Source organism: Danio rerio, chromosome 4, assembly GCF_052040795.2.
Source record: "Danio rerio strain M-AB ecotype USA chromosome 4, GRCz13ab, whole genome shotgun sequence".
NCBI lineage: Eukaryota > Metazoa > Chordata > Actinopteri > Cypriniformes > Danionidae > Danio > Danio rerio.
Genome location: NC_141024.2, coordinates 10,891,793 through 10,916,882, shown reverse-complemented (window position 1 = coordinate 10,916,882; position 25,090 = coordinate 10,891,793). Strand labels below are relative to the sequence as shown.

At 38.4% G+C, this 25,090-nt stretch overlaps 1 protein-coding gene across 5 annotated transcripts in view; it reads right to left on the bottom strand.

The window, feature by feature from the left end:
• kcnd2 (potassium voltage-gated channel, Shal-related subfamily, member 2) overlaps positions 1-11,658 on the bottom strand; it is a 196,060-nt gene extending 184,402 nt beyond the window's left edge. For 4 of the 5 annotated variants that reach the window (XR_015482163.1, XR_015482164.1, XM_087247519.1 and 1 more), the window contains exons 1-2: positions 11,196-11,658; positions 9,804-10,992 (exon numbers count right to left, since the gene is read on the bottom strand). Coding sequence is in view for 3 of the 5 variants with exons in the window: in XM_087247519.1 (XP_087103645.1) it covers positions 9,804-10,915 (1,112 nt within the window). In the remaining 2 variants the exon portion in view is untranslated. Of the gene's footprint in view, positions 1-9,803; positions 10,993-11,195 lie in introns of those variants that run through there. The other variant, NM_001082867.2, reaches the window with a different exon arrangement.
• Positions 11,659-25,090: the final 13,432 nt, after the last annotated feature.

Below are 25,090 nucleotides of genomic sequence, written 5' to 3'. Positions count from 1 at the left end.
TAGTGACGCTTAATCAATGTACACTGACAAAAAGCCAACGCTAGACTCATGGCCGTCTCTCCTCTCCTCTTTGCTTTAAACACCATTCAGCAGACATCTAATGAAGACACGTCCGTCTACCGCAGGAGATCTACATATGAAAGGGCGCATTTGTATTCACTACCCCACTTCCCTCTGTTTCTGCTATTTATGAGCCTCTTGTATGGTATTAGCAGGCTTTAGCAAAACACTCCAGTTCCCTTTTGAATTCTAGCCAATTCATTATTATTTTCGCCAAACACACACGCACCTTTAATACAGAGCATCAAATCATCGCATTCATCCAGGACTTCGAGGCGTCTTCGAGGTTGTTTTAACATTTTCATTTGTAGAACTGAGGTGAGTCGAGAATAAAACAGAGAGGGAAAAAAAGAAAGTGATGAATGCATTAATTCAATTAGTCCAGTGCAGAGTAGAGCAGAGCACTGCACAGGAAACACACACACACACACAGAGGGAAATAATCAGAAATAGCAAGAGTCCACAGCCTTAATTACGTACAAATCAAATCAGTCATGACCTGGAGAAGATAACGGCCGCGCAGAACCAGAGGAGATGAGCCGTGGAAAAAAAAAAAAAAAAAAAAAGAGGAGGAGAATTCCATGTTTGTGCTCCTGCTTCTGATTGACAGATTAATAAAATGAGCTGGAAATGGCAAATATGGGGGATCAACGATGTGTGTGTAGGTGTGCGTATCCCATTATTGTGTGTTTGTGCATTGGAGTGGAATTGGAATGATCTGAAAGCATGCGATGGACTTGTTTGATCTAAGGTTGGATTTTTTACGTTTTCAGATTTCCCTGCTTTAAGGTGTGAAAAATGCAAAACCCTGGGTTAATGTATCTTAAAACTCCCGGATGGGAAATGTTTCACGCTTGTCATGTTTTAAAGGAGAAATGGTTACAAAGTCAATGAACGCACCACATTAACCTGAAAGCACCAATGAAAGCACCATATTAACTAAAGTGTAAAACATTAGTTAAGAATTATTTTCAGGCTGTTATGGGTTAACTAGGGATTAAAAGAGATTTACACTGGGTTAAATAATGCCAGCCAAAAAGGTAGCTAATAAAAAGAGTGGAGAAGTAGACAGGAATGGATTCTTTGTCTAGTCGACATTTTATGAGACCAGATTTTTTATATTACCTGACTTTTTAGAAAAACTCTGAGGTGTTTTTAAAATTGTCATTTTTAGAGGACGTTTAAAAAGCATTGCAGTGACCCTCATGTATTTGTGGTGATAAAGGTATCCTGTGTCAAGTATAAACATGTCTCAAACATGGAACAACAACATAAAACCTTAAATTTGAATGAAAAGCTCTTACAATTTTAAGTTTTTTTATGGCTTAAAAAGGGGTTAAAAGACATTGATAAAAGGTTAAGCACAGCCAGATAAAACGATATCTTGCACAAAGTGTAGGGATGCGGACTACAGCAAAAGAATGATTTTAAAGGGAATGTGCTCTGAGTCTCAATCTCAAAAGTTTAATTTTGTGTGCAAAACACTTTTTAATGAATTATTTTTATAATTTGTTTTTGTACAGTTAACAAAAGGGAATCCATAGATTATGGCATCTTTACACCGCTGGACAAGAAATGTTTTATGCTTTTAAATGTGATAGACTATTTAACCTTGATAGACTATTCAAGAAAAGAGTAAGGATCCCAGGAACTCCAAATTGCAAGACCAAGGTTGTACATGAAACAAGATGTTCAGGGTTATTTCTGAATGGAAATAACCCTCTTTTGTTGTTTTGTTATTGTATTACTATTTATGGGTTAAAATATACTTAAAATAAATTTAAGAACCTCTGCAATGCCAAACTGCGCTCTAAAATATGGACTACCTTACTACATACTACCATATTTGTGACCCAGGATCGCAGTCTTATGCTGCACAGTATGCATTTAGTAAACATCCTATTGTAAATTTATCAAAACTCAATGTTTAATTAATATAATGTATTGTTAATCAACTCATTCAGACAATTTTAAAGTTTTTCTCAGTATTTAGTATAACAATCTTCTCATTATTTAGATTTTTTGGAACCCTTAGATTCCAGATTTTCAAATAGTTGTATCTTCATAACCAAATGTATATCAAATACTGTTTTAGTTTTAATTGTTTCTTTGCATTATCACCACCCATAGCCAGTCTTTCTAATTTATGTTTTGTTTTAGTTGTTGATATTGTAAATAGCTCACTGCTTCACCACCTGTATAAATTACATCATCTGTGCAGCAATTCTTATTTGTGGTTCTTACTTTGAGTACAATTATCTATGAGTGTTTGCTTGAACCAGATCCTTGATTAAGTCTGCAACCCCACTCCCTAAGATTGCCCAGGGGTTGTAAGATGGATTAAAATAGCTTTAACCAGTGTTTAAAAGACACAAAACAGTGTTTTAATGTAGAAGACCAAAACTGAGCCTCTTGATGCAATTTAATCTAAACATAGACCTGATCTGATTCCAGCATCTGAAATCTGGACCTTATTCAAGGGAGCATTAATCATTCCTGGTGGGAAAGAAAAAGTCCATAATTCTGAAGTTTTGCATTTCACTCACTTTCCCAATAACTATCGTTTCAGGCAGCCACTGAAGACTGGTGCATTTTGATTTTCAGTGTTTTGATGTGTGCCAAGACAAGCGTGTATATGTGTGTGTGATTTAAAGCTCTTAAACCTCGCAACGCCAGCACCATTACTGCTACCACAGCTTCTTTTTTTTCTAGACAGGCCAAGTAATTAAAAAACCCAAATGAAAAAACACATACTTAATTGGAAGAGGAGGAGGAAAAAAAAGCCCTCTGTCCGTTTCATTCAAATGATTAAAGGCAGCCATCTGAGGAGAACATGATCTACTTTCAACATGTTTTTTTACGGCATCTGAACCATCACAGAGAGGGCGGATGTTTCCAGAATAAAAGACAGACAGAGGAGGAGAACTAAAATGTGGAATAAATGCAGTGGCGAGGAAGGAAAGAAAAGCTAAAGGGAAGACACAGAACGAGAGTTAAGAAGAGAGACGCTTCTCCAATTAGCCTCTCGGTGTGGAGTAATAGTGCAAGTATGAAATGGATGGATGAATAGAGTTAGCGCCTCTACAGCAACACCACAGGGGTTATTCCACATGACAAAGAGCCTTTAATTACTTCATTCTGGGCTCTTTATTTCCCTGTGGCAGTGCCACTGTGTAAATCTTTCAAATACAGCTTTTCTCTCGCGCTCCTATTTGAGCCATAAAACATGTCATGTACATCTGTGGGACCAAAAAAATTGGTCAAAACTCTTTTTTCCGCCCTGTCTCTCTTTCTCTGCAGCCATAAAAGGGAATACTTATTACCTTGGTGCAATGTGGTGATCATAAACTTTGTGGACCCACAATCCAAAGGAGTGTGTGTGCATGTGTGTGTGTGTGTGTGTGTGTGTGTGTGTGTGTGTGGTTTGGGTACTGGTTTGGGTTGTTTACATCCCTTTAGCAAAAAACTTTCCAAGATGTTTCTTACTCTGTTTGCTGCATGGGTTAAATTTGGGCGCTCAAGTGACTGTAATGTAAGCAAAAGAATACAGTCTTTTTTAAAATAAAAGACTTTTGTAAGATAAAAGATCGTTCGGTGATCGTTCGGAATGATTTCTTGTGCAGTCCGGTACAAATTGATCCACGAACTGGTACCGGTCCACAGCCCGGTGGTTGAGGACCATTACTTCACATGACAGAAATGTGTATAATGACATTGGTATTACAAAATTGAGGTGGTTTATGAGGACATGCCTTTATGTCCTTGCAATTCAAAATGCTTAAAAAAACATACTTAATGGTGTCTTATGACATTCAAAATTAGCGACAGGGTTGGGTTTAGGGTTGGGGAAGGTTAGGGCATATATCAAGTGTTTTAACAGTAAAAAAAATACATTAAGCCTATGGGGAGTACCTGTAAACACCCAATACTAGTGTGCGTCCCTCTCTGTGTGCATGTCTGAGTGCGGGTGTGTGCGTGTCCAAATTCACAACCAGAACTTTTGGCATCATCTGCCATCTTGAACCTTAAACAGCTGAATATATGACAAAATATCAGAAAATGCGTAGCTTCAATTTAATGCAATTAGCTTTGGATAAAAGTGTTTGTCAAATACAAAAATAAATGTTAAAAAATAAAATCTTACTCTTAAATGTACTCTTATGTCATTAAAAAACCTACATGACTTCAAACAAAAGAGATGATTTGTGGATTTGAAACAATGGGGGTTTGTGTACATGATGACATAATTTCAGGAGTATGTCCATTTAATCAGCCGAGCACAGAGACATTAAATCTTTACAGGAATCCAGTCGTGCCTTAGATGGATGCACACGAGTGGTCTGGGATCATCAATATTAAACCTGCATCGCTGCATTTCTCCGGGGCAGCGCTCTTGCTGTGTGATGCCTGATCAAGGTGCACTAATGAGGGTAACCCCACACCAGCATGCTCTTTCAGACACAATAATGAGTGCCTTTCGCATGCTGTACCATGGCCTGACCTTACTACAATGCTGTTAGCATGACCTCAAGGAATCAACCTTTCGCTCTGTTCAAAGTGTTAAAAACCATACTGAAGCCTTCTTCGGTTGTGCACTGTGAACTTTCCTTTCCCAGACATCAAGCCTATTGCTTAACCCAAGGTGGCCACAATGAATATCAAAGATTAATCTACCAAATCCCTATTGTGTGTGGCATCTCCGGGGGAGGGGATATGTAGCCAGCGGGCGTTGAAGACTCTGCCCTTAACTGACCTGACATGAGGTGACTTTCAGGAGTTTAATAGACTCTCTATGCTACTCCATCAATCTCTTTACAACCTCTTGGTAGGATTCTTTATGTGGCTTCATAACCCTGCAGGAGGGGCGGGGGGGATGAAAAGATAGAAAAAAGATTGGAGGATGGGAAAAAAAGAACCACATTTCAGCGAAAAAAGAATTATGGGTATTGTAGCGGATCATGGGGGCATTTCATTTACAAGACATTCTCATTGTACCCGAGTGCTTCATCTGATGTATTTACCTCTCTTCACCTTTCTCCCTCTCTTCCTCACACTTATATCTGCATGTCTTCAGCTCTGACAGCTGCTCACTTAATAGATCCCGTTTGACAGTGCATAAGCCAATTAAAACGCTGCTGATTTAATTGAGCTGGGCAAAATCAGCCTATGCCAGAAAACGAGTCCATTAAAGAGGCGATAGGGGCCAGTGAAGCGGAGGCCATTCGTGCTGTGAACCAAAGTCGCATCCCGTCCCACTGCCTCCACCATTCCCACTCAGCCCATTGCCATTTGGGGACTCTTTGAGGGTTGAATGCTGATGCTGTAATCCAGCCAAACGGATCAATAGCTATGTTTCTGTGCACCTATTTGTAGTGGTGATGGTGAGGAGAGACCCCCTCATGCAGTTGTATAGCACGTTGGTGTATGGAAATACTTAAGAAATGAGCTGTATAAATGGACATTACTTACGATTTTTATGCCCATTTTGAACTATTGCATAAAAAATGCTTAATGAAAATGCCAACATAAAAATGTATTCGCACAGATGACTAGGATAAACCTTGGTAACACTTTAGATCACAATTCATGCTAGCTCGGCCCACTGAAGCTAAGCAGAGCGGTGCTCGGTAAGTACTCGGTTGCTGCCCGTAGTGGCGTTAGTAAGACCAGCACTCAACATGCACTTCATATGGGTCTTAATGCCCCAGTATATTGACAGAGAATTTATACTCCTCAGTTCTGGACAAGATGTGGTCGTTCTGTGTCCCTGTGGTTGTTAAAATCCCAGGTTGTCCTTTGAAAAAGAGTAGAGGTTTAACCCTGCCATCTAGGCCAAATTTGCCCACTGGCCTCCTAGCTATCTATACTTTGTCTCTTCGCCACCAACCAGCTGATGAGTGGTGTGCAGTATGGTGCAATATGACTGCTGACACATCATCCAAGTAGATGTTGGATACTGGTGGTGGATGAAGTGACCTCCCCCAATGACCCCCCTCCACCCCATGAAATTAAATTTACTGAATAAATTCAAACATGCGCATCAAAAAAGTCATGTGATGCTGTTTTATCAGATCATGGGATGCCAAAAATTGCAGAAAGTGACAAGATATATTTGGACGGACAAAGACATCGGAATATTTTCAATTATAACATATGAGCTATTTCATAGTAACCAAAAGTAATTTATTACATTAAAAAGGCACAAAGTGGTTAATTAGGAAGTGACAATTTAGTTCTCTTTGAGGCATTAGAAGGAAATAGTGTTTTATGCGATGTTCCAGTTTTGCACAAAAGTTTAATTCGCATCTTTGGAAAATAGCTATTAAATTGATTCGTTCAGCCACTTCAGGTGTCCGCTCCTGTTGCTAGAAGGCCACAATCCAGTAATGGTTTGGCTTAAGCCTCAATTATACACACATAAACTGGATAATCAGGGTATTTAGGATCACTTTCAGACAGGTTTACTGGAACTAAACTCTGCAGAAAAGTGGCCATATTAGTCTAAAGGTGAACTTAGGTACTAAAGCTTACTTACAATAGTTAGCAAAGTGCTCGGGTACTCTTGTGAAACACTGTGAAATATATATCTCTGGAACTTCTGAGCCAGGTTTGAGAGAAAATCCACGTGGCCTGTTCTCACCATCATGATATTGCGTCAATTGGGAGATAACCGGCATATCTTACACTACCAGACAGCAAAGCTCTACTCATTCTTTAAGCAGAGTAAGAGATAAAAAAGCCACTTCATTTCAATCAAAATGAGACCGAGATGAGCAGCGGTCCTTGGTGCGTGTATGCATAAATTTGGGGTCTAAAGCTGGTTGAGGCATTCAGGTATCTAACACAGAGTTATACACGATAGAGGCTATCTTTACGGATAATTAAAAATTCTCAATCATTCTCACACAGGCAGATTGAAGACGCCTGAGGGGTTGCGTATAATCTGGCAAGCGTGGCTTTCCTCCTGCTTTAATGCTGGCTTTTATCTCAGTAAAACTGTGCTGATAGTCAAAATGTTCTTCAATTGCGCATAGGGAAAGGGATGTCACAGTGTTTCGTTAATGGTAATCTATACCGCCCAAAAATATACCTGTAAATCTCACCCCTAGCTCTCTGAGCCACAGATCCATCCCTGTCATTCAGTCTAGGAAACGAGGCATTAAAAAGTGATGCATACATTTAGAGAGCCTGGCCCTTGTTCAATCAGAGCAGGTAAAGTCGTTTAGAGATTCCCGGACTGACCACTCTCACAAGTGTGTGTTTAAGCAGAAATGGAAAGGGAATGAGATTTCAGACCTGACAAAGGAGTGATGGTAGAACTCGACAAGCAAAGACAACGGAAGGATGAGATCTCAAATCTAAAAGGAGAGGTTCCTCCTCACCCCACTGTCTCTTAAACTTAAACTGTGTGACAATTTGAAACTTCTCTCTAAGACGACAAAAAAAAAAAAAAAAAGAAATGTAGCCACTCAAACATGAAATAGTCTCAAGACACAGGCCGATTTCACATCCCAAGCTTTGGCAATTGCTCGTCGCAGGATGAACTTGACTTTACCAGGTCAGATCTCTGCTGTAGCGACTGCCCCCCTGCGTGCTCCTCTTGATGGGCTCACTGAGGCAATGCAATAAAATCTGAAATGAGGAACAGCATGCCTGCCTGCAGAGAGAGGAGATGAGTATATGGGCCGCATCACTGAAGCCCTGCAGCTGTGGGTCTGTTTGGAAGACATAGTTCATAACCAGCTGGCTCCGACAAGTCATCATCTCTCCCTAGCATACACGAGCACATGCAGAGCGCACCCAACATTAAGACGATGCCGAGCGGTGCACCATAATTTCATTTTCTCATTGATGTCATCCGATTTGACAGGCAAGAAACGGCAGGACACAAATTGCACACAATAAGATGTGCCAATACACTCCCTCTCTCGTTTTCTCTCGCTCCTACTGGATCTTTTTCTCGCCCCTTTCACTCTAAACCTCACATTTTCTTTACAGAACAATGTAGGGCTGACAGGAAAGTAGAAGGGAATGGGAATGATTTGAACTCTGTGAGCCATAACTCTTCAGATATCACAAGGACACGCACTACCCATTGTGCCGCAGATCTGACAGACTCATTTTCTTATTATTAAAGGTTCGCGGTGTCTAAGAGAGGAACTTCTAACATTTCTCATGTCAAACACAACATTAGTCACATTCAGTAGACCATCTTCAGACATAAAGTTACAGATGAAAAGCAGACAGGTTACCCTGAAGTACAAAATGAGTCCTAAAAATCTCCTTTAAAACTAAAGAAAGTCTACCATTGACTCTAAAGGGAAACATGCATCATATCAGCCTGTCCCAGGCATCAGATTGACACTCACAATGCACAGTAATGCACTTCAAAGGCGTGCCGATCAAAGCACGGGATGCGTATTGGAGCATGCAGCTTGATTAATCCCCTCGAGTGACTCAGGACCGTGTCGGCTCACCAGCAAGGAATCGGTTGTCTCCCAAGCAGCCATGGGGCAACCACAACATGCGGTGGACAGATTCAGCACCATGGAGAGCACCCGCTTAGCACAGGATGGAGGCTTGGAGAAGTCATGCTGAGGCGTCTAGTGATGGGATTAATGAATGAATAACACATCAATAGCAAATGCATTATTGTAATCGCCTTCAGTGCTTAACGTCACATAAATCAGCCATGTCTCTCTGTGTGTTCATTGACTTTTTGGTAATTACAACATTGTGCCAAAGGTTCTTCAAGACGGTTTGCTATATAAAAAAAAGCAAGTCTTCCAAAAAAAAAAAAAGGAAGAATCTGTACTAACTTTGACACTAGGGGAGTCTCGTTTACCATGAGTGTGTATGAATATTAGAAGTACTATTTAAAACTCAAAAAAGCAAGTTGCTAGGAACAGATACAATGGAATGTCAGAGGGAGTACAAAACTACACTACATATAAGCTACACATCCACTTCTTTAATCACGGTACACATGTCTGTATAGCACTTAAGTCTTAACGTTCATTAACATCTAACTGAAGGTTTTCTTCGTTGAAGTCAGAATTATTAGCCCCCTAATAATAGAATTTTTTTCTTCTTTTTAAAATATTTCTCAAATAATGTTTAACAGAGCAAGGAAATTTTCACAGTATGTCTGATAATATTTTTTCTTTTGGGGAAAGTCTTCTTTGTTTTATTTCAGCAAGAATAAAAGCATAAAAGAATAAACCCTTTTAGGGTCAAAATTATTAGCCCCTTTAAGCTCATTTGTTTGACTGTTTACAGAACTATTATGTTTAGAAATGTGTTGAAGAAATCTGCTCTCCGTTAAGCAAAAAATGAGGAAAAAAATAAACAGGGGAGCTAATAATTCAGGGGGGCTAATAATTCTCACTTTAACTGTATATATGTAGTCAAAACTAACATAATTTACAAAATAAGTCAAGAATAAAACATAATTTAGAATAGTATGCTTTAAAGAAAAAAAATAAATTAAAAGTAAACCCAATGAGGCAGTCACAGATAGAATGATTGGTCAGATATATAGAGAGGAGAGAGATAGAGGGAGTCTATTTCTTTGATTTATCTCACTTGTATTGATCTCCCTCTGCCCTTGATGTATTTTACCTGCAGCTCTCAACTTTTCAGGACACGTTGGTGTAAAAGGGCTGCTTTGAAGCAGGCATGACAGCAGCAGATCATGCGCACAAGCTCGTTCAGTAAGTTTGCGCAGAACAACATGGACTCACCCCAGCGTTGTCATGGTGACGATGGTGTACCAGAAAGCCGCCGGGATGCTGGTGAACTTGCTGGCAGAGGAGCCTTTCTCTGCGTAGAACATGACGGTGGCGAAGATGATGATGGCCATGGTGAGCGAGAAGAGCAGGAAGCCCAGCTCGGACGCGCAGCTCTTCAGCGTGTAGCCCAGGATGCGCAGCCCCGCGGAGTGCCGCGAAAATTTGAAAATCCGAAAGACCCTGAAGACCCTGAGGGTGACGAAGGCCCCGCTCACGTCCTCGTTGTCCGTCATGACCAGGCCGATGTAGTAAGGCATGATTGCCACCACGTCGATGATGCTCATGACGCTTTTGACGAACTTGTACCTGCTGGGTGCGGCGATCAGACGCAGCAGGTACTCGACGGTAAAGATCATGACGCAGGCCGTATCCAAACAGAAGAACGCGAGGGCGTAGCGCTCCCCGCACGAGAGCTCCTTCGCGCGGTTTAGCGAGATGCCGCACGGGACCGTCTCCACCACGTTGGCCATAACGGAGACGGCGATGAAAAAGCCCGTGACGTAATAGAAGACCAGCGCCATGGTGCTGGTGTGCGGGTTCTCGAACGCGCGCCACATGGACTCGCGGAACGACAAATCCGGCATGACCAAGTCGTTGTTGTTGTCGTTCTCCTCATCGTCTTGAATTCTCTCCGCGTTCTCCCTTCTGCGATCTTTGTATTCCTCATAACAGCAGTCACCTATTATCTCTGGAATGATGCCGAAGAAGGCCAGCTCCTCGTCATAGGCGGAGATGCACTCGTGGCGAGGGTAGTGCAGCTTCCCGGTGCGGTAGAAGTTGAGAATGTGCCTGAAGATGTCCGGGTCGCGGTCGAAAAAGTACTCGTTGGTCTCCTCGTGGAAGAAAAAGTCGCGCTCTGTGCTCCCCAGTAAGGTGTCAGGGTACCTCTCCAAAGTATTCCGCCAAGTTTGAAACCTAGTGCCGCTGACGTTCAAGATGATCAACCCGTCCTGACCACGCTTCTTGTCCCGCGGAGGCGGCGGCATCGGGGCGCTCGCCACGGGCATCCATCCTATAGCTGCGGCGCGCGCGAACGGTAGCCACGCGGCGACTCCGGCTGCCATCCTGACCCAATGTGCGCGAACCGGTGCGACTGAAGCAGATTTTGCGCTCACTGATCCGCCACGCGCAGAAAGGACATCTGGAGGGACACAATGCGCAATCAGTTGGCGTAAACTTAAGCAATACTATCACTCACGTGAACAACGAGCCGCGTTACACATCCAGATTAAAGCATTCTAACAACAAAATGAGAGAATATAATGAGAGAGAACGTAAAAATGTCTATACGCGTACAAACTGCACGTGCTGACCTATTGCTCGAGAGCGAAAGAGAAAGCTTACCTCCTCATAAATGGATTTTGATGCAAAAGTGCAGCTTTTTACACACAGTTCATCAGTTATAGTCCACTTTGTATCGCTGTTCCGTCGTTACGCGCAAATAAGTATCCAAAATGCGCTCTCGGAGGTGTTCTGGAGCAAATGCAACAAGTTTACAAGTCAGGTAGAGGATTCGCGTTGTCCAAGGACATCCTTTTAGCCAGTCACAGCTGATATGTGCTTCACACTACCGCTTATAGAGAAAACCTGCCACAGTGGTCCTTTCATAGGGAGAGAAGACCACCCTGGCGAGTGCGCGTTCGGTGTTTCAAAAAAAGCAAATGCCACTTTCCTATCCGCTTCCTTGAAATGTAATCCAGCGTCCCGTGAACAATTTGGCAGGGTCTGTCTGTAACCAGAACAAAAACTGAACCTGCAACAAATGATTTGCTGGAAGTTGCTTCATCCGCTACCGACGGAGATCTGTGAGTCTGCGGTGGAGCCCAAGTTGCTTCTGCTCACGGCGCATTGGAGGCGTGTCACGTGCTACGGGCATCGGTTAACACATATGAATGTAACACGGTCTGTGTGAATGGTGTATAATGTACCATGAGAAGTGTTACGTTTCAATGTTTATTTGAAGCATTTATTTCTGTCATGAATAGAAAAACAAACACCCCCGTATAACGCATTGTGTAAAGACATCATTAAACAGATTTATGTTTAAGCAGAGTTTAACAGGAATTCAGTGAAGCGCTGAATTGCGAGCTGAGAGACTGGGAGTGAAAGCATTGCGGATGTTTTTACGTCTCAGGTTATTGATTCACACATTCAGCACTGACAGATATAAAATGGGGGAAGCCGCTAGATGGAGACAGTTTTCAGAGGTGAATGAAGATCAGACCTGTAAGAGCAATAGATTCGAGTCATGTGAAGGTCTTTTGCTGTGACAAACACAATCAGCAAGCTCGAAAATGCGATTATCTGTGTTGCAACTCTCCATACATGGGTCAATGACAAATAAGGATGTTTGAGATGATAAGAGGAGAAATGCTGCACACGTTGCAAATCTAATCTGACTGTAATTATCCGTTATTATAGATAGATAGATAGATAGATAGATAGATAGATAGATAGATAGATAGATAGATAGATAGATAGATAGATAGATAGATAGATAGATAGATCTGTCAGTGCAATAAATCATCCATATTAAAATTGACACCTACAGTACAACCACTTTTTAACGAGGGAGAGAGAGATTAGAGAGAGAAATAACATAATCTGTAAAACAAAATCGCTTCACTTAAATAAGAATTAAAAATGGAATATAATCAGTCAGAAATTATCATATATTAAAATTTTAATTCTTTGCTGAGATAAACTTGTTTTTACGTCAGAACTGTGGCTTCTAAGATAATGCCCCAGCTTCTGAAAAAATCGACTTCGCCAAAAACTGATTTGAGCGAGTGAACCAAAACAGCTGCGGCAGCTCAGAGCGCCGTGCGTGTTTGTGCGCGCGCGCCCCCGTGATGAATTTCCTGGCGCGGGGCCTCCATATTCTCAACTGCCTTCCAAATTAGTCACATAGACGTATCGCAGATTAAATGTTGCGAGAGGAAAAAGAGAGAGTCTTTGATCTCCATGGCTTGCAGGGGTTTTCTTTTCAGCACCATGGACAGCGACCAGCCGCAAATACAGGCGTGCTGCTTGTTAGCACTGCGGACAGCGACTGTCGCTCTATTGAATATTGGCAACGAGCTTCTAATGTTTACATGCACTTTCTAATATCTTTAGGATATATTTTCTGTCTTTTGATGGCATTACAGTCCTTGAAATGCAGAATTGTACTGATTATCATCAAATGTCCTTCCACTCACCTTACTGCAGTTAACCTCAATCTACTAGATGCATTTTGTTCACACTGTTTACAACGTGTTCTTTTCACACGGTTTATAATTTGTTTGTAAATCCCGCCATCCAAAACATGTGTGTGTATTTGAACCCTGTATATTTTTAACTTAATCTTCTGTTTCATACTTCTCAAATTGTGAACTTTGATGCTGAAAATAAGTAATAAAGAAAAAGAGGCCAAAATCGGATGTTGTTTTGTATATATATTTATATATGTATATTAGTTTATCATTTTATTGTATATAACACCACTGTATTATTTAATTTTATGAATCTTCAATTTAAATAATTTAAATATACATATATAAAGTTGTCCTACACTCTTTTAACATTTTATTGCATTTTGAGAGAAAAAAGAAACAAAATACTAAACAAAAGGATATTAATCTTGTAATTTCACTATCCTTTATTTCACTGTAATTTCAGGCATTGTTTGCCTTTTTTCTAAAACATTTGATCCGTTTTTACACAAATTGTAGCATAGAACGCGTTTGTTGTGCTTGTCTATTTATGTACTACAACAAAAATATGGTATTATTTTAAATATTTTATAGTACATTATAGTTTTCACTAACAAACACAAATACCATGTAAATACGACAGAAAATCAATATACAAATAAAATACGTCTTTAAAAAAATCACTATGACCTTCTGAGGTTGACAACTGACCTTTTCACTGACCATCATATCGGCTGTAAGCCAGCATTTCAAAAAACACTAACTTTTCTTTCGCTGCCTCTAAAGCACTACCATTTCCTTCAAGAAAAGCAAATCTGCTTTAGCAATGTCACGGGCAACCCACACTCACACAAAACCACACCGCGCTAAACTCCATTCATTTTCAAAGCTAACAGGATTGCCTCATTTGAGCATTCTGTACCGTGGCCACGCACTATGTTTTACACAGAATGAACCAGAATAGTAGTGTTCAGCACCATCACAGTCAATTTTCTGACTTTTGTTCAGTGCGTTTCCCTGCCTCGGGTTGTTAGAGAAATGGCGCCAAAATATGACAGGCGCCGATGTCACCATGGTTACCAGTCACATCTATTTCAGTCCCGTGAGCTAAACCTGACAGTGTTGATGCATGAAGAATGTGCATCCTGACAGCTCATTGCCTAAGCGTGATAAAACTCACACCTCAGCCGAATTTAAAGAGAACAAATTATGAAAATCAGCTTTTTCTGCACTTTCAACACAAATAGTTGACTTTACTTATGTGAAAGCATGTTGCCTTAAGCAAGGGGTTTCAAAACTTTTCAGCCCGTGACCCCCAAAATAACAATGCCAGTGACTTGTGATCACCAAAATCCTTGGTGTAAAATATAAATATACAAACATTGCACACACAACAATAGGTCTATATAAACACAAGCTTGGTGCTAACGAGGCTCTGTTTTTTTTTTTTTTTCCGAGGGTCATCTTCAAATATTTAATAATTCTGAAATATATATATACAGTTGAAGTCAGAATTATTAGCCCCCCTGAATTATTAGCTGCCCTGTTTATTCTTTTCCCCAATTTCTGTTTAACGGAGAGAAGATCAACACATTTCTAAACACAATAGTTTTAATAACTCAACTCTAATAACTGATTTATTTTATCTTTGCCATGATGACAGTAAATAATATTTTACTAGACATTTTTTAAGACACTTCTATACAGTCTAAAGTCGCATTTAAAGGCTTAACTAGGTAAATTAGATTAACTAGGCAGGTTAGGGTAATTAGCCAAGTTATTGTATAACAATGGTTTGTTCTGTAAACAGTCAAAAATTGGCTAATAATATTGACCTTAAAATGGTTCATAAAAAAATTAAACACTGCTTTTATTCTTGCCGAAATAAAACAAATAAGACTTTCTCCAGAAGAGAAAAATATTATCAGACATACTGTGAAAATTTCCTTGCTCTGTTAAACATTATTTGGGAAATATATATGTTAGTATGCATTACAGTGTACTGTAAAAAAAATTTTATTAAACGTCTTTAAAAATCATTCATTCATCTATGTATTAAATATTAAATATTTTGCATAAAAAATGAGCTGCTCAAAGTTTGCTCCCCACAAAAGTTGAATGTTATTGCTTCCACCAAAAAAGTGAACATTAGACTAGTTATAATATATTATCTGTGTGGTATCTTGAGCTGAAACTTCACAGATACATTCTTGGGACGTCAGCAAGTTTTTACCTCTTATGAAAAAAAAAAAAAAAACATAATATATCCCCTTTCAAATACCTTTCCCCATTGGAATAGCACTCTGAATCTGTGATGTACCTTTGAGTTTGAGTAAGATGCATCTCATCGGTCCACAGACGTGCCAGACCACAGCTGAATAGACACTTATAAATTGACAGAAAATGAAAAGGAACATCTTTATTCAAACTCTTTACGCTGGAGGTCAAACCACAGAGACGCTTATTAGAAATGATCTTTATCACTGGAGACTGGACCACGAGGACATCAGAAAGGCTGTTTCAGCATGCATGAGAGCTGGATATGACTTTAACTGACTGCCTGATCAGTGTGTTTGAAATTCTGCTGGGGATGATGTGAAGCTTTTCGCCATTTATTATGTTCAGCCTCTCTTTTTAGGCCAAACATTACTTTGCAGGTCATGTTATGCCTTCAGGAATGCTGCATTAAATCAGGAATAATGATTGAAAAGGCTTGATTTGGGTCTATGGGCAGGTACATAAACATAAACAGGGTGGGGGACATGTCAGGACAAAACTTCAAAGATAAATGATGAGTCCAGTGTCATTTGCACACAACTTGTGTTGTTCTCAACCAAATTTAAAAAGTGATGAATGATGAAAAAAAAAAAGATGAAAATCTGCTTTTTTTCTGCTATGTTAACACAAATAGTTGACTTTACTAGAAGGTTATGTGGAAGCCTGTTGCCTCAAACCACTTAAATATGGTAAATAATTGTGAAATAAAAAAAATAACTGAAATTTTAAAGTAGAAAATCTAAAGTAACAGTTTTTGGTAAACAATTTGGTTAACAACTGTCTTAAATACATGGAAAACTTCTTTAAAAAACCGATAACAAAAGCTGCTAAAATTACAATTGAAAATGTATTGTAAAATGTATACTGGAGTATTAAAAACTCTAATAACTGACAAGAACATTATTTGAGAAAAAAACTTTATCCTTTATGAATTTGTTTGATATAGTCAAGAAAAAGCAACCAACAAATGACCAGCATCTATATAATTTCCAGTAATAAAAAATGATACTATTTCTACAGTGTGCAATTTTAATACAGTGTAACCAATTTTCAGTTTCCACTATGAAACTGCTAGTAAAAGTTATATTTGAACACAAAGAAACAAGTAATATTGAATAGAATGACTGAAAATGTATATTCTCGTACTTACTTCATGCAGTCTATTTTCACAGTTAAAAAGATCAAATGAATTTCTTTCATTTATGTACTATATATGTGTGTGTGTGTGTGTGTGTGCAGTGTGGTGAAGGTGAGTGATCTGAAGCACTCATTATCTCTGCCATTCTCTATACAAAGTTGAACAATACTGCACACGCTCCACCGCCTCGGCCATATAAAAAGAATAGGCGCGTTATACAACCCTCACTTGTAAAACTAGATTAAATATGCACTTAAACTCCCATGAGTTGCTCATTCAGCATCAGAGCAAATGCAGTGCTGTTTAACAGTTTTAACATGCATAACATAACATCCATAAATCTTCATCTAGAAAAGCGAGATGATTCCTGCTGCTGTTTGTAGGGCTCTCTGGCATCTGTCTGGCTTTCCCATCAAGCTTCACGAATATGCAAGCTGTGAGTGACACGATATCATGAACGCCGCCGGTGTTTTTCAACCCCTCTGACAGGATCCATGGTAACGGTATAACCGTAATAATGTCATTTTTCATACCTGACAATGCCGTTCATAGTGAACACCCCACACCGGTCGTTCATCACCCGTGTGTACTGGACTGAAGGCTGGAGGACAAGACTGTCGCAAACTCAACAAGCTTGAGATTCACACAAACAACTCGTGATGCATTTCAGAGGCGCTTTGCATGATTAAAATGGAGTTTATGAATATTAATGCGGAATCGGTATGAAATATTCATATTATCGGTTTCTGTCAGACATGCTGGTTCGTGTTTGCTCCCTAATAAACGAGTTCATCGATTTCTGAGCAAACAGATTTGGCAATGAAAATGTTCTGCTGCTACACACGCACAAAAAAAAAGAATACAAAAAAACCAACATGATATTTCCTGGAAGATTGAACGCTCCTCGTTTAACTGAACTGAGGTCAGCTGCGATATCAGATCTGCAGTGTTTGGGGACTTGCCTAACAGGATTACGATCTGATCCGTGAACAGAAAGTCAAAGAGTCTTCAGAGACCGAAGTGAAGCTGTTTTTTTGGCTTCATAGTTTCATTATGCAAGAGAATGATTTCAGCAGCAAGGTCTTCCGTTTTGTCTGGGTTAAAGAATGACACAGAGATCAGCGTTTCCTAATGTAGTTATCCTTCTGAATGATAAAAGTGAGCTTCGGAACCTCTCAAAGGACCTTGTTTGGCTTTATTTTCCTTTTGGTTTTCGTTCTGCTTTTACCTGGGAGCCCCGCAGAAGCCAGGAGTCGGAATGATGAGCTACAGCCCAATTTAGAAGGCTTCTACTGGGCACACGATGGGGCCTGAAATAGTGTTCAGACGGGTCCTGGAGGCATTCATTAAAGTCCACACAGCCAAGCCCAGCGAGAAACAAAAGAAAAGCCCAGTTGAACATCTCTCTTACTAGAGGCCGCTCGCAGCTTCCACTGATCTGTATAATTAGATCTTTGCATTTTTCTGCTCAGCCTCTCTGGTGGATAAATATTTTGTCTGTGCATATTTAAAGGTGTCGTACCGCAGAAGCTTGAAAAACACCACATGGAGATGACCCGTCATAAAAACATGGCAGAAAGTCTGTGAATTATTCATGCAGGTTCGCAGAGAAAAGGAGCTGGCACAGATTTGAAGGTCTTCCGCAAGCATGACTATTGAGAATCAGAGCACATGAAAGTTCATTGGGAGGTTTATTAAAAGGTGGTTGAGGTTTTAATGGGAGTCACATTAGATGGGCAGGAGGAGGTCATAAAGAAGACTGCACTTGGCAGGGAATGATATGTGAGAAATAGAGAGGTAAGAGTAAGGGCTGACTCAGGTTTGGCCTGCGAGATGATGGGGATGGGAATGAATCAATAATTTCCTTAAAACAACTGTGAGGTTGGAAAAATCATAACAGTATGAGCATTTAAAACAACTGAAGGATCCTCAGTGCTTCTGGCTGTTTTAAATGCATTTTCAGATTCAAATAAGAACTTTGGGAACTTGAAGAATTGGACAGTAGCTACTGTAGGTTTCCATAATTCTGTGTTAATGTGCATTTTAAGTATTGAAGGGATAATGCCAAATATCAAATAAATAAGTGTTTATTTATGCAACGTTGAAATGGAAACTAAAAAGCAATGATTATACAACGTTGCAAACATTGCACCAATGTGACTAATCTCTATTATTATTTTTTTTAAATTATTATTATTATTATTATTATTATTATTATTATTATTATTATTATTATTATTATTATTATTATTATTATTATCATCATAATGTTTGCCTTGTTTCCTGTTTGATACTAGGCAACTAATTTGCATTTGGGAATTTTTTATATATTTATTTTTTTTGTGTGTGTGGCTAAAAATGAAATGATTCACTTCTGCACTGGTCTTTGAGAATGCTATATTGTTAGCCTGCTGGACTCGAGAATGCTATTGTTAGTCTGCCCACTCCTGTTCAAATCAAGTTACTGACTACTACCACATTTTATTTGGAAATTTATTCCCACGCCACAAATAATCTGGACGGGTCCCGTGGCTGCAGACCTCTAGTGTGGTGTTGAACATAAAGAGTTTCACATCTGTTTTCTTTGTATTAAATTAACGTGTATTTTAAGCATTCTGCAATAACTAAAATAAAAATGTGAATAAAAAAATAAGTTATGAAATCTTATTATTAAAATTTAAAATTATAGTTAATAATAGATTACTTTGAATATTCACAATCCTGTCCATCAAAATTATGGGAAATAGGAAAGTTTTAATGCAAATTTTGATTCAGTCCAGTGAGGCAGTAGTGGGTGCTTTATGTGGGCAGAAACAGAAATGAAGGGGGAAAAAATCTTATCTCTAATGGGCCTGAATGGATGGCCAGCAAATGCAAAACACAAGAAGTTCAGCAAGCGACTTTTCCAGACCCTCATTCTTCACTTTCCCAGGCGTAGAAGACACTGCCAAGGTACATTGCCTTTTGTGAAGCTGAATAACAATTAATTTCTCATCACAACATATTATGAAAAATTGCAAACAACTGACAGATTGAGTAAATGGCGCTTTGTTCGCGTTAAAGTGTGTTGGCGGCAAATCATAACTTATGTCAAAACAGCTTGAGCAACTGTAAGTCGGAGAACTCTGTAATTACTGTTCCATCCAATTTAATGCACGCGCCTCCTTATACTTCATTAAAACACGGTAAAGTGAGGGGGAAAGTAGGAGCAGACCTACAGGGAGAAATGAGGGAGAGAAAGCACATTAAAAACAAAATAAGAATCAGAATTGCGAGACTTTTTGTCAAGAGTCAATCAAAACGCAAATTATAGTCTGGCCGTGCGGCAGCTTGATGAAAAACGCACAGCAAATCATTAAAGCTTGCTTTCTATCCCAACTTTGTATAGACTGAATATTTCTCTAACTCTATACTAAAGTGATTCTATACTAAATGTTCCCATTAACAGCAAATAGGGGTTTTACAGGCTGGTGCAAATGGAGAGTCTTTTCGCTTCCACAAATAACCTTTTATTCTCTAAATTATCTATGATGGCCATAAAAAATAGTATTTTTGAACACTTTAGGAACACATTAAAATGTCAATTTTAATGCATTAGATAAACAAAGTGGCATCTGCAAAGAGTTTTTTTTTCTCAAAATGAGCTTTATCTCAGAGCTGTCATTTGGTTTATTGATGCCTATTTCCCCCTCAGTAAATAATAAAAAAAAAAACCTGTTAAATAAACTTTAAGAGTCACAACAGACTTTTTACTCAGTTAGTAGTCTCATTTTGGTCACTGTAAACTATTCAATTTAATTCATCTTTATTTCTATAGCGCTTTTACAATGTAGATTGTCAAAGCAGCTTAACATAGAAGTTCTAGTCAATTGAAAATGTGTCAGTCTGAACTGAATGTTCAGTTTAGTTCAGTTCAGTGTGGTTAAATTTTCAGTGCTGAAAGTCCAAACACTGAAGAGTAAATCCATTGATGTGCAGCTCCACAAGTCCCAAACCAAGAATGCCAGTGGTGAGGAACAGAACTTCACCAATTGACAAAAGTGAAAGATTAAAAAAACATGAGAGAAACCAGGCTCAGTTGTGCGTGAACATTTCTCCACTTTTCTAAACTTGCAGAGCTGCCGTCTAGGCTGCGGAGGCTGGCGAATGCTGGACGTCCATCGTCCATAAGCTATAAAATCGTGTTGCTTTATACCAGGAATGTCAAACTCAATTCCTGGAGGGCCGCAGCCCTACACAGTTTAGTTCCAACCCCAATTAAACACACCTAATCAAACTAATTGAGTCCTTCAGGCGTGTTTGAAACCTACAGGTAAGTGTGTTGGAGCAGAGTTGGAACTAAACTGTGCAGGGCTGCGGGCTGAGTTTGACATCCCTGCTTTATACTATGAAGATGCCGTTTTTGTGAGTAAGTAACATTGCAAACAATGTGATGTAAGCAAATGAATAGCCATTCATAAATCAACACTATTGTGTCATTAGACTAAATGTGCTCTGTGGGATGTTGCTCAATGGGCCCTTACCTTTCAAAATAGACAGCAATATACAGCAATGAATGATTGTGTGATAAATATATGTACTCCACTTCTAGTAAGCGTGTTTGGTCACTTTATTTTGATGGTGAGTTTATTGAATTTAAGTTACATTGCATCTACATGCCAACTAATTCTCATTTGATTATAAGTAGACTGTTAGGTTGGGGTTAGAGTAAGTTGACATGTACCTGCAAAGTGTCTTACAGTCAGTTAAATGTCTGTTGAAGGAGCAGTATCAACAGATATTAAGCAGACAGTCTCCTAATACTCAAATGGACCATCAACATAAAGGTATACTGCATGTTTTTTTTTATGTGTATTCCTTACAAAACATTTAGCAAATACATTCTTAATAAAATATTCTATTAAAAAACAACTAGCTAAAATCGCTGTTTGAGGTTTGTAGTTTGAGAGTGATGCATAGTTTGTCAAGATTACTCATGTTTTCTTTTTGATGCAATCTATTCGTAAACACTGACATGTTCAAAAACAGCACCCCAGTGCATTGATGTTCTGACACTGTCTAAGAGTTTTTAAAGTTTAAAGTCACCAGAGTGTGATGCTAAATCATAGTGAGGAGAGATAAAGATTTTAATTTACAATCACAAGAAAAAGCTGCAATAGTGAGATTGCAATTGCAAAAAGATGCAGTCTTGTCACAACTACAAGAATTTTAATACAAAGTCACAATGACAAAAAAACAAGTCATAAATGGAAAATCTAATTATATTGTGAGAGAGTAAACAACTTAAGAAAGTCTACAACTGAAGATGATATGCTCGCACTGCTCAGCAATGTCATTTTAGCACGATCCAAAAAGAAACAATATCTGGAAATTGCCATTATGCTGAAATCCTATTGCAAGTCAGACTCCTATATCACAAGATATTGCAATTATAAAAATTCTTAGATCTAAATTTGGTCTTCCATATATATCCATTTTAATTCTCATCTCAGCAAGGCAATAATGAAAGCTTTGACACCTTTATAAAAAGAAAATCCAAAGAAGTCCAAAGTGATTTTTCCAAGTACACTATAATCTTCTGTGCTCTTCTAAGTGTCTAGTCTGAGACTGAGGCGTGTGTGTGTGTGTGTGTGCAGAACAGAGGAGGGTGTGCAAAGTATACTGTGAGCCAGAGGAAAGACATTCATTCATATTCCCCACTGCACCTCCTCTCCTCCCATTCATCAGCAGAGAGACAGATGCAGCACACAACATGCAATTACAGCCCGCATAAGAGAGGAGGATCAGTCCTCCCGGCAACCTTATGACCATCTGCACACCGGCCCACCTCTGCCTCCACCCTGATCGTTTACGCTGGCCATCGACAAAACCACCATCACACACATACAAACACACATACCCACTACAAACTAGATGTGATTGTCATTCAGCAGTGCTTGTCCTGTATGTTTGTGTCTCCTTCCTTTGATAAATTTCACCTTGATGTGACCATGTGGGGGATATAAGTAAGGGTTTGATTAAATTTAGATATAGATCATCGATTTAGATATACAGTATTAAGAAAATAGCTAAATTATATAATTCACATTATCTATAATTCACATGGACTCAAAGTTACAGCTTAAAGAAATAAAGCTGCAACCGTGAAAGTCAAACTGGACATCACAGTTATACTGCACAGTACAAAGTGTCACAATGTCATGAAAAATCCATAAATCTCAGATTTAATGGCACATTGCACATTGCAAATAAATGAAGAAAATGATTGATTTGATTGTCATGTGACCCTGCACCACAAATCCAGTCATAAGTGTCAAGTTTTTGGTAACTGAGATTTATAGCCATCTGAAAACTAAATAAAAAAGGTTTTCCATTGATGTATGGTTTGTTGACAGGAAAATATTCGGCTGATACACAACTACAGCGTTTGGAAATCTGCAATCTGAGTATTCAAAACAAATCACCTTACAATCTGTCTGAATACATATTACTTAATCAGAATTTAAGTTTTGATACACAGTAATTTGATTAAAACTGATCATTTTGACTCGTATAATGTATTGTACACTGTAAAACCCAGTAAGTTAAGGTAACTCAAACCATTTGAGGAAACCGATTGCAACAAACCAAACTAATCCTAATGAGTACTGTGAACTTACTGCATTTGAGTACATGAAGCAATTTGAGCACAGTAAAACCTAATAAATGAAGAGAACTCAAACTACGGAGTACTGTTAAACCCAATAAATTAAGGCAACTCAAACGGTTTGAGGAAACCGATTGAAACAAACCATTTGAGTTAAAAAAAACTAATTTATATGAGTACTGTGAACTTAAGTTGAAGTAATGAGATAATTAAGTGTTGATTGAGCATTAATGATGAACACCTGCTGTTAACAAGCAGAATCACTTAAGAGAAACACAAAACTATAGCTGTGTGTTATAAATGGTGAATTAACACATACTTAACCACTTAATTAAATCAGTAACTTCAACACTGAGTTTAAAACTCTTTCCAAATGAGTAGAATTAACTTACGCTCAAAAAATATTTTTGCTGCTTGTTTAAACTATGTTTATCAAATGAGGTGAAACAACAAGATTCTTCAGTTTTTTTGTAGGACAACTTAAAAGTTTTATGTTTAATCTACGTAAAGATGTAAAAAAAAAAAATGATTCGATTAACAATCAGTTTGTGTTAGGACATGTAGGAATTGTGTGGAACCCAACATTTTTCCCAGTTTTACACTCAACCAATGAAAAAAAAAAAAAGAAAACTTTTTATTGCTTGTTCAAACTACTTATTTAAAATGTTCTGAAACAGCACAATTCTTGAGTTTTTTGGGGGGATAACTTAATTGTTTTAATGTTCAATCCTCCTCTTTTTTTGTTACATTAACTTGATCAATTTGTGTTGGGACAACATGAATGAATTGTGTGCAATACTGCATGTTTTACAGTGTCCAAAGCTCAGTCTGTGCCTTCTTCCTTAATTCTATCCATTTCACCTCAATGCAAGGAAAGGAAAGAAATGTGAGGTAACAAGAAAACTGCAAAATTACATGAAAAATCCTGAGATTTAAAACCACATAGGTTTAAAGTTTGAATCTATTCAAAGAGAAATAAAGCTGCAAATGTGAATGTCAAACTGCACAATATAAAGTCTTATTACAAGATACAAAGTCTCATGGAAACTCTATAATACTTAATACCACATTGCAAGATAAAGTCACAAATGTCAGAAATAATACAGAAAATGTGAATCAGAACACAAGATATAAAAGTCACAACTATAAAAATAGTACTAAAAAAACACTTAACACTGCATTTGATAGTCATTAAATATGGTTCATCCCATTTAAGATCTAATCTAGTAAATTTCACCTTGATTTGAAGCAATTGGGAGAGATGTGAGGTATGATTCAACTAGCTGACTGAAATAGAAATAAAGAAAATTCTGAGCTTTACAGTAAATCAAACTTCATCTGAGAGAAATAAAGCTGACTGTTAAAGTCAACCTGCACGATATAAAGCCTTATTACAAGATACAGTCTCATAAATATCCTATACTAGTCAGATTTAATGCCACATTGAAAGATAGTTACAAATGACAGAAATAATACAGCAAATGTGAATCAGATCGCAAGATATAAAAGCATCAACTATAAAAATAGTCAGAAAAAACACGCTACAGATTGTATTTGATTGTAATTAAGTGTCTAGTACTAATCTAATAAATTGCACCTTTATTTTTTAAAGCGAAGGGCAGAGATGTGAGGTTTGATTCAATTTATCGACTGATATTGAGGATATTGCAGGAAAAAATCCATAATTAAAGCATAATTAAATTCAAAGTTACAGATGAGAGAAATAGAAGCCACTGTGAAACACAGTGCAAGAATATCATATTGCAAGATATTAAATCCACAATTATAAAAATAGTCTCACACACACTTCAGAATGGATCTGATTGTCATTCAGCTTCGCACATCCCATATAAAGCACTGTTTGTGCCTCCTTCCTTTAATCTGATCAATTTTACCTTGTTGTGAAGAGAAGGGAAGAGATGCGAGGTATGATTCAATTTATTGACCGATGCATGATGGCTATGTGTGTGCGCATTTGTGTGCG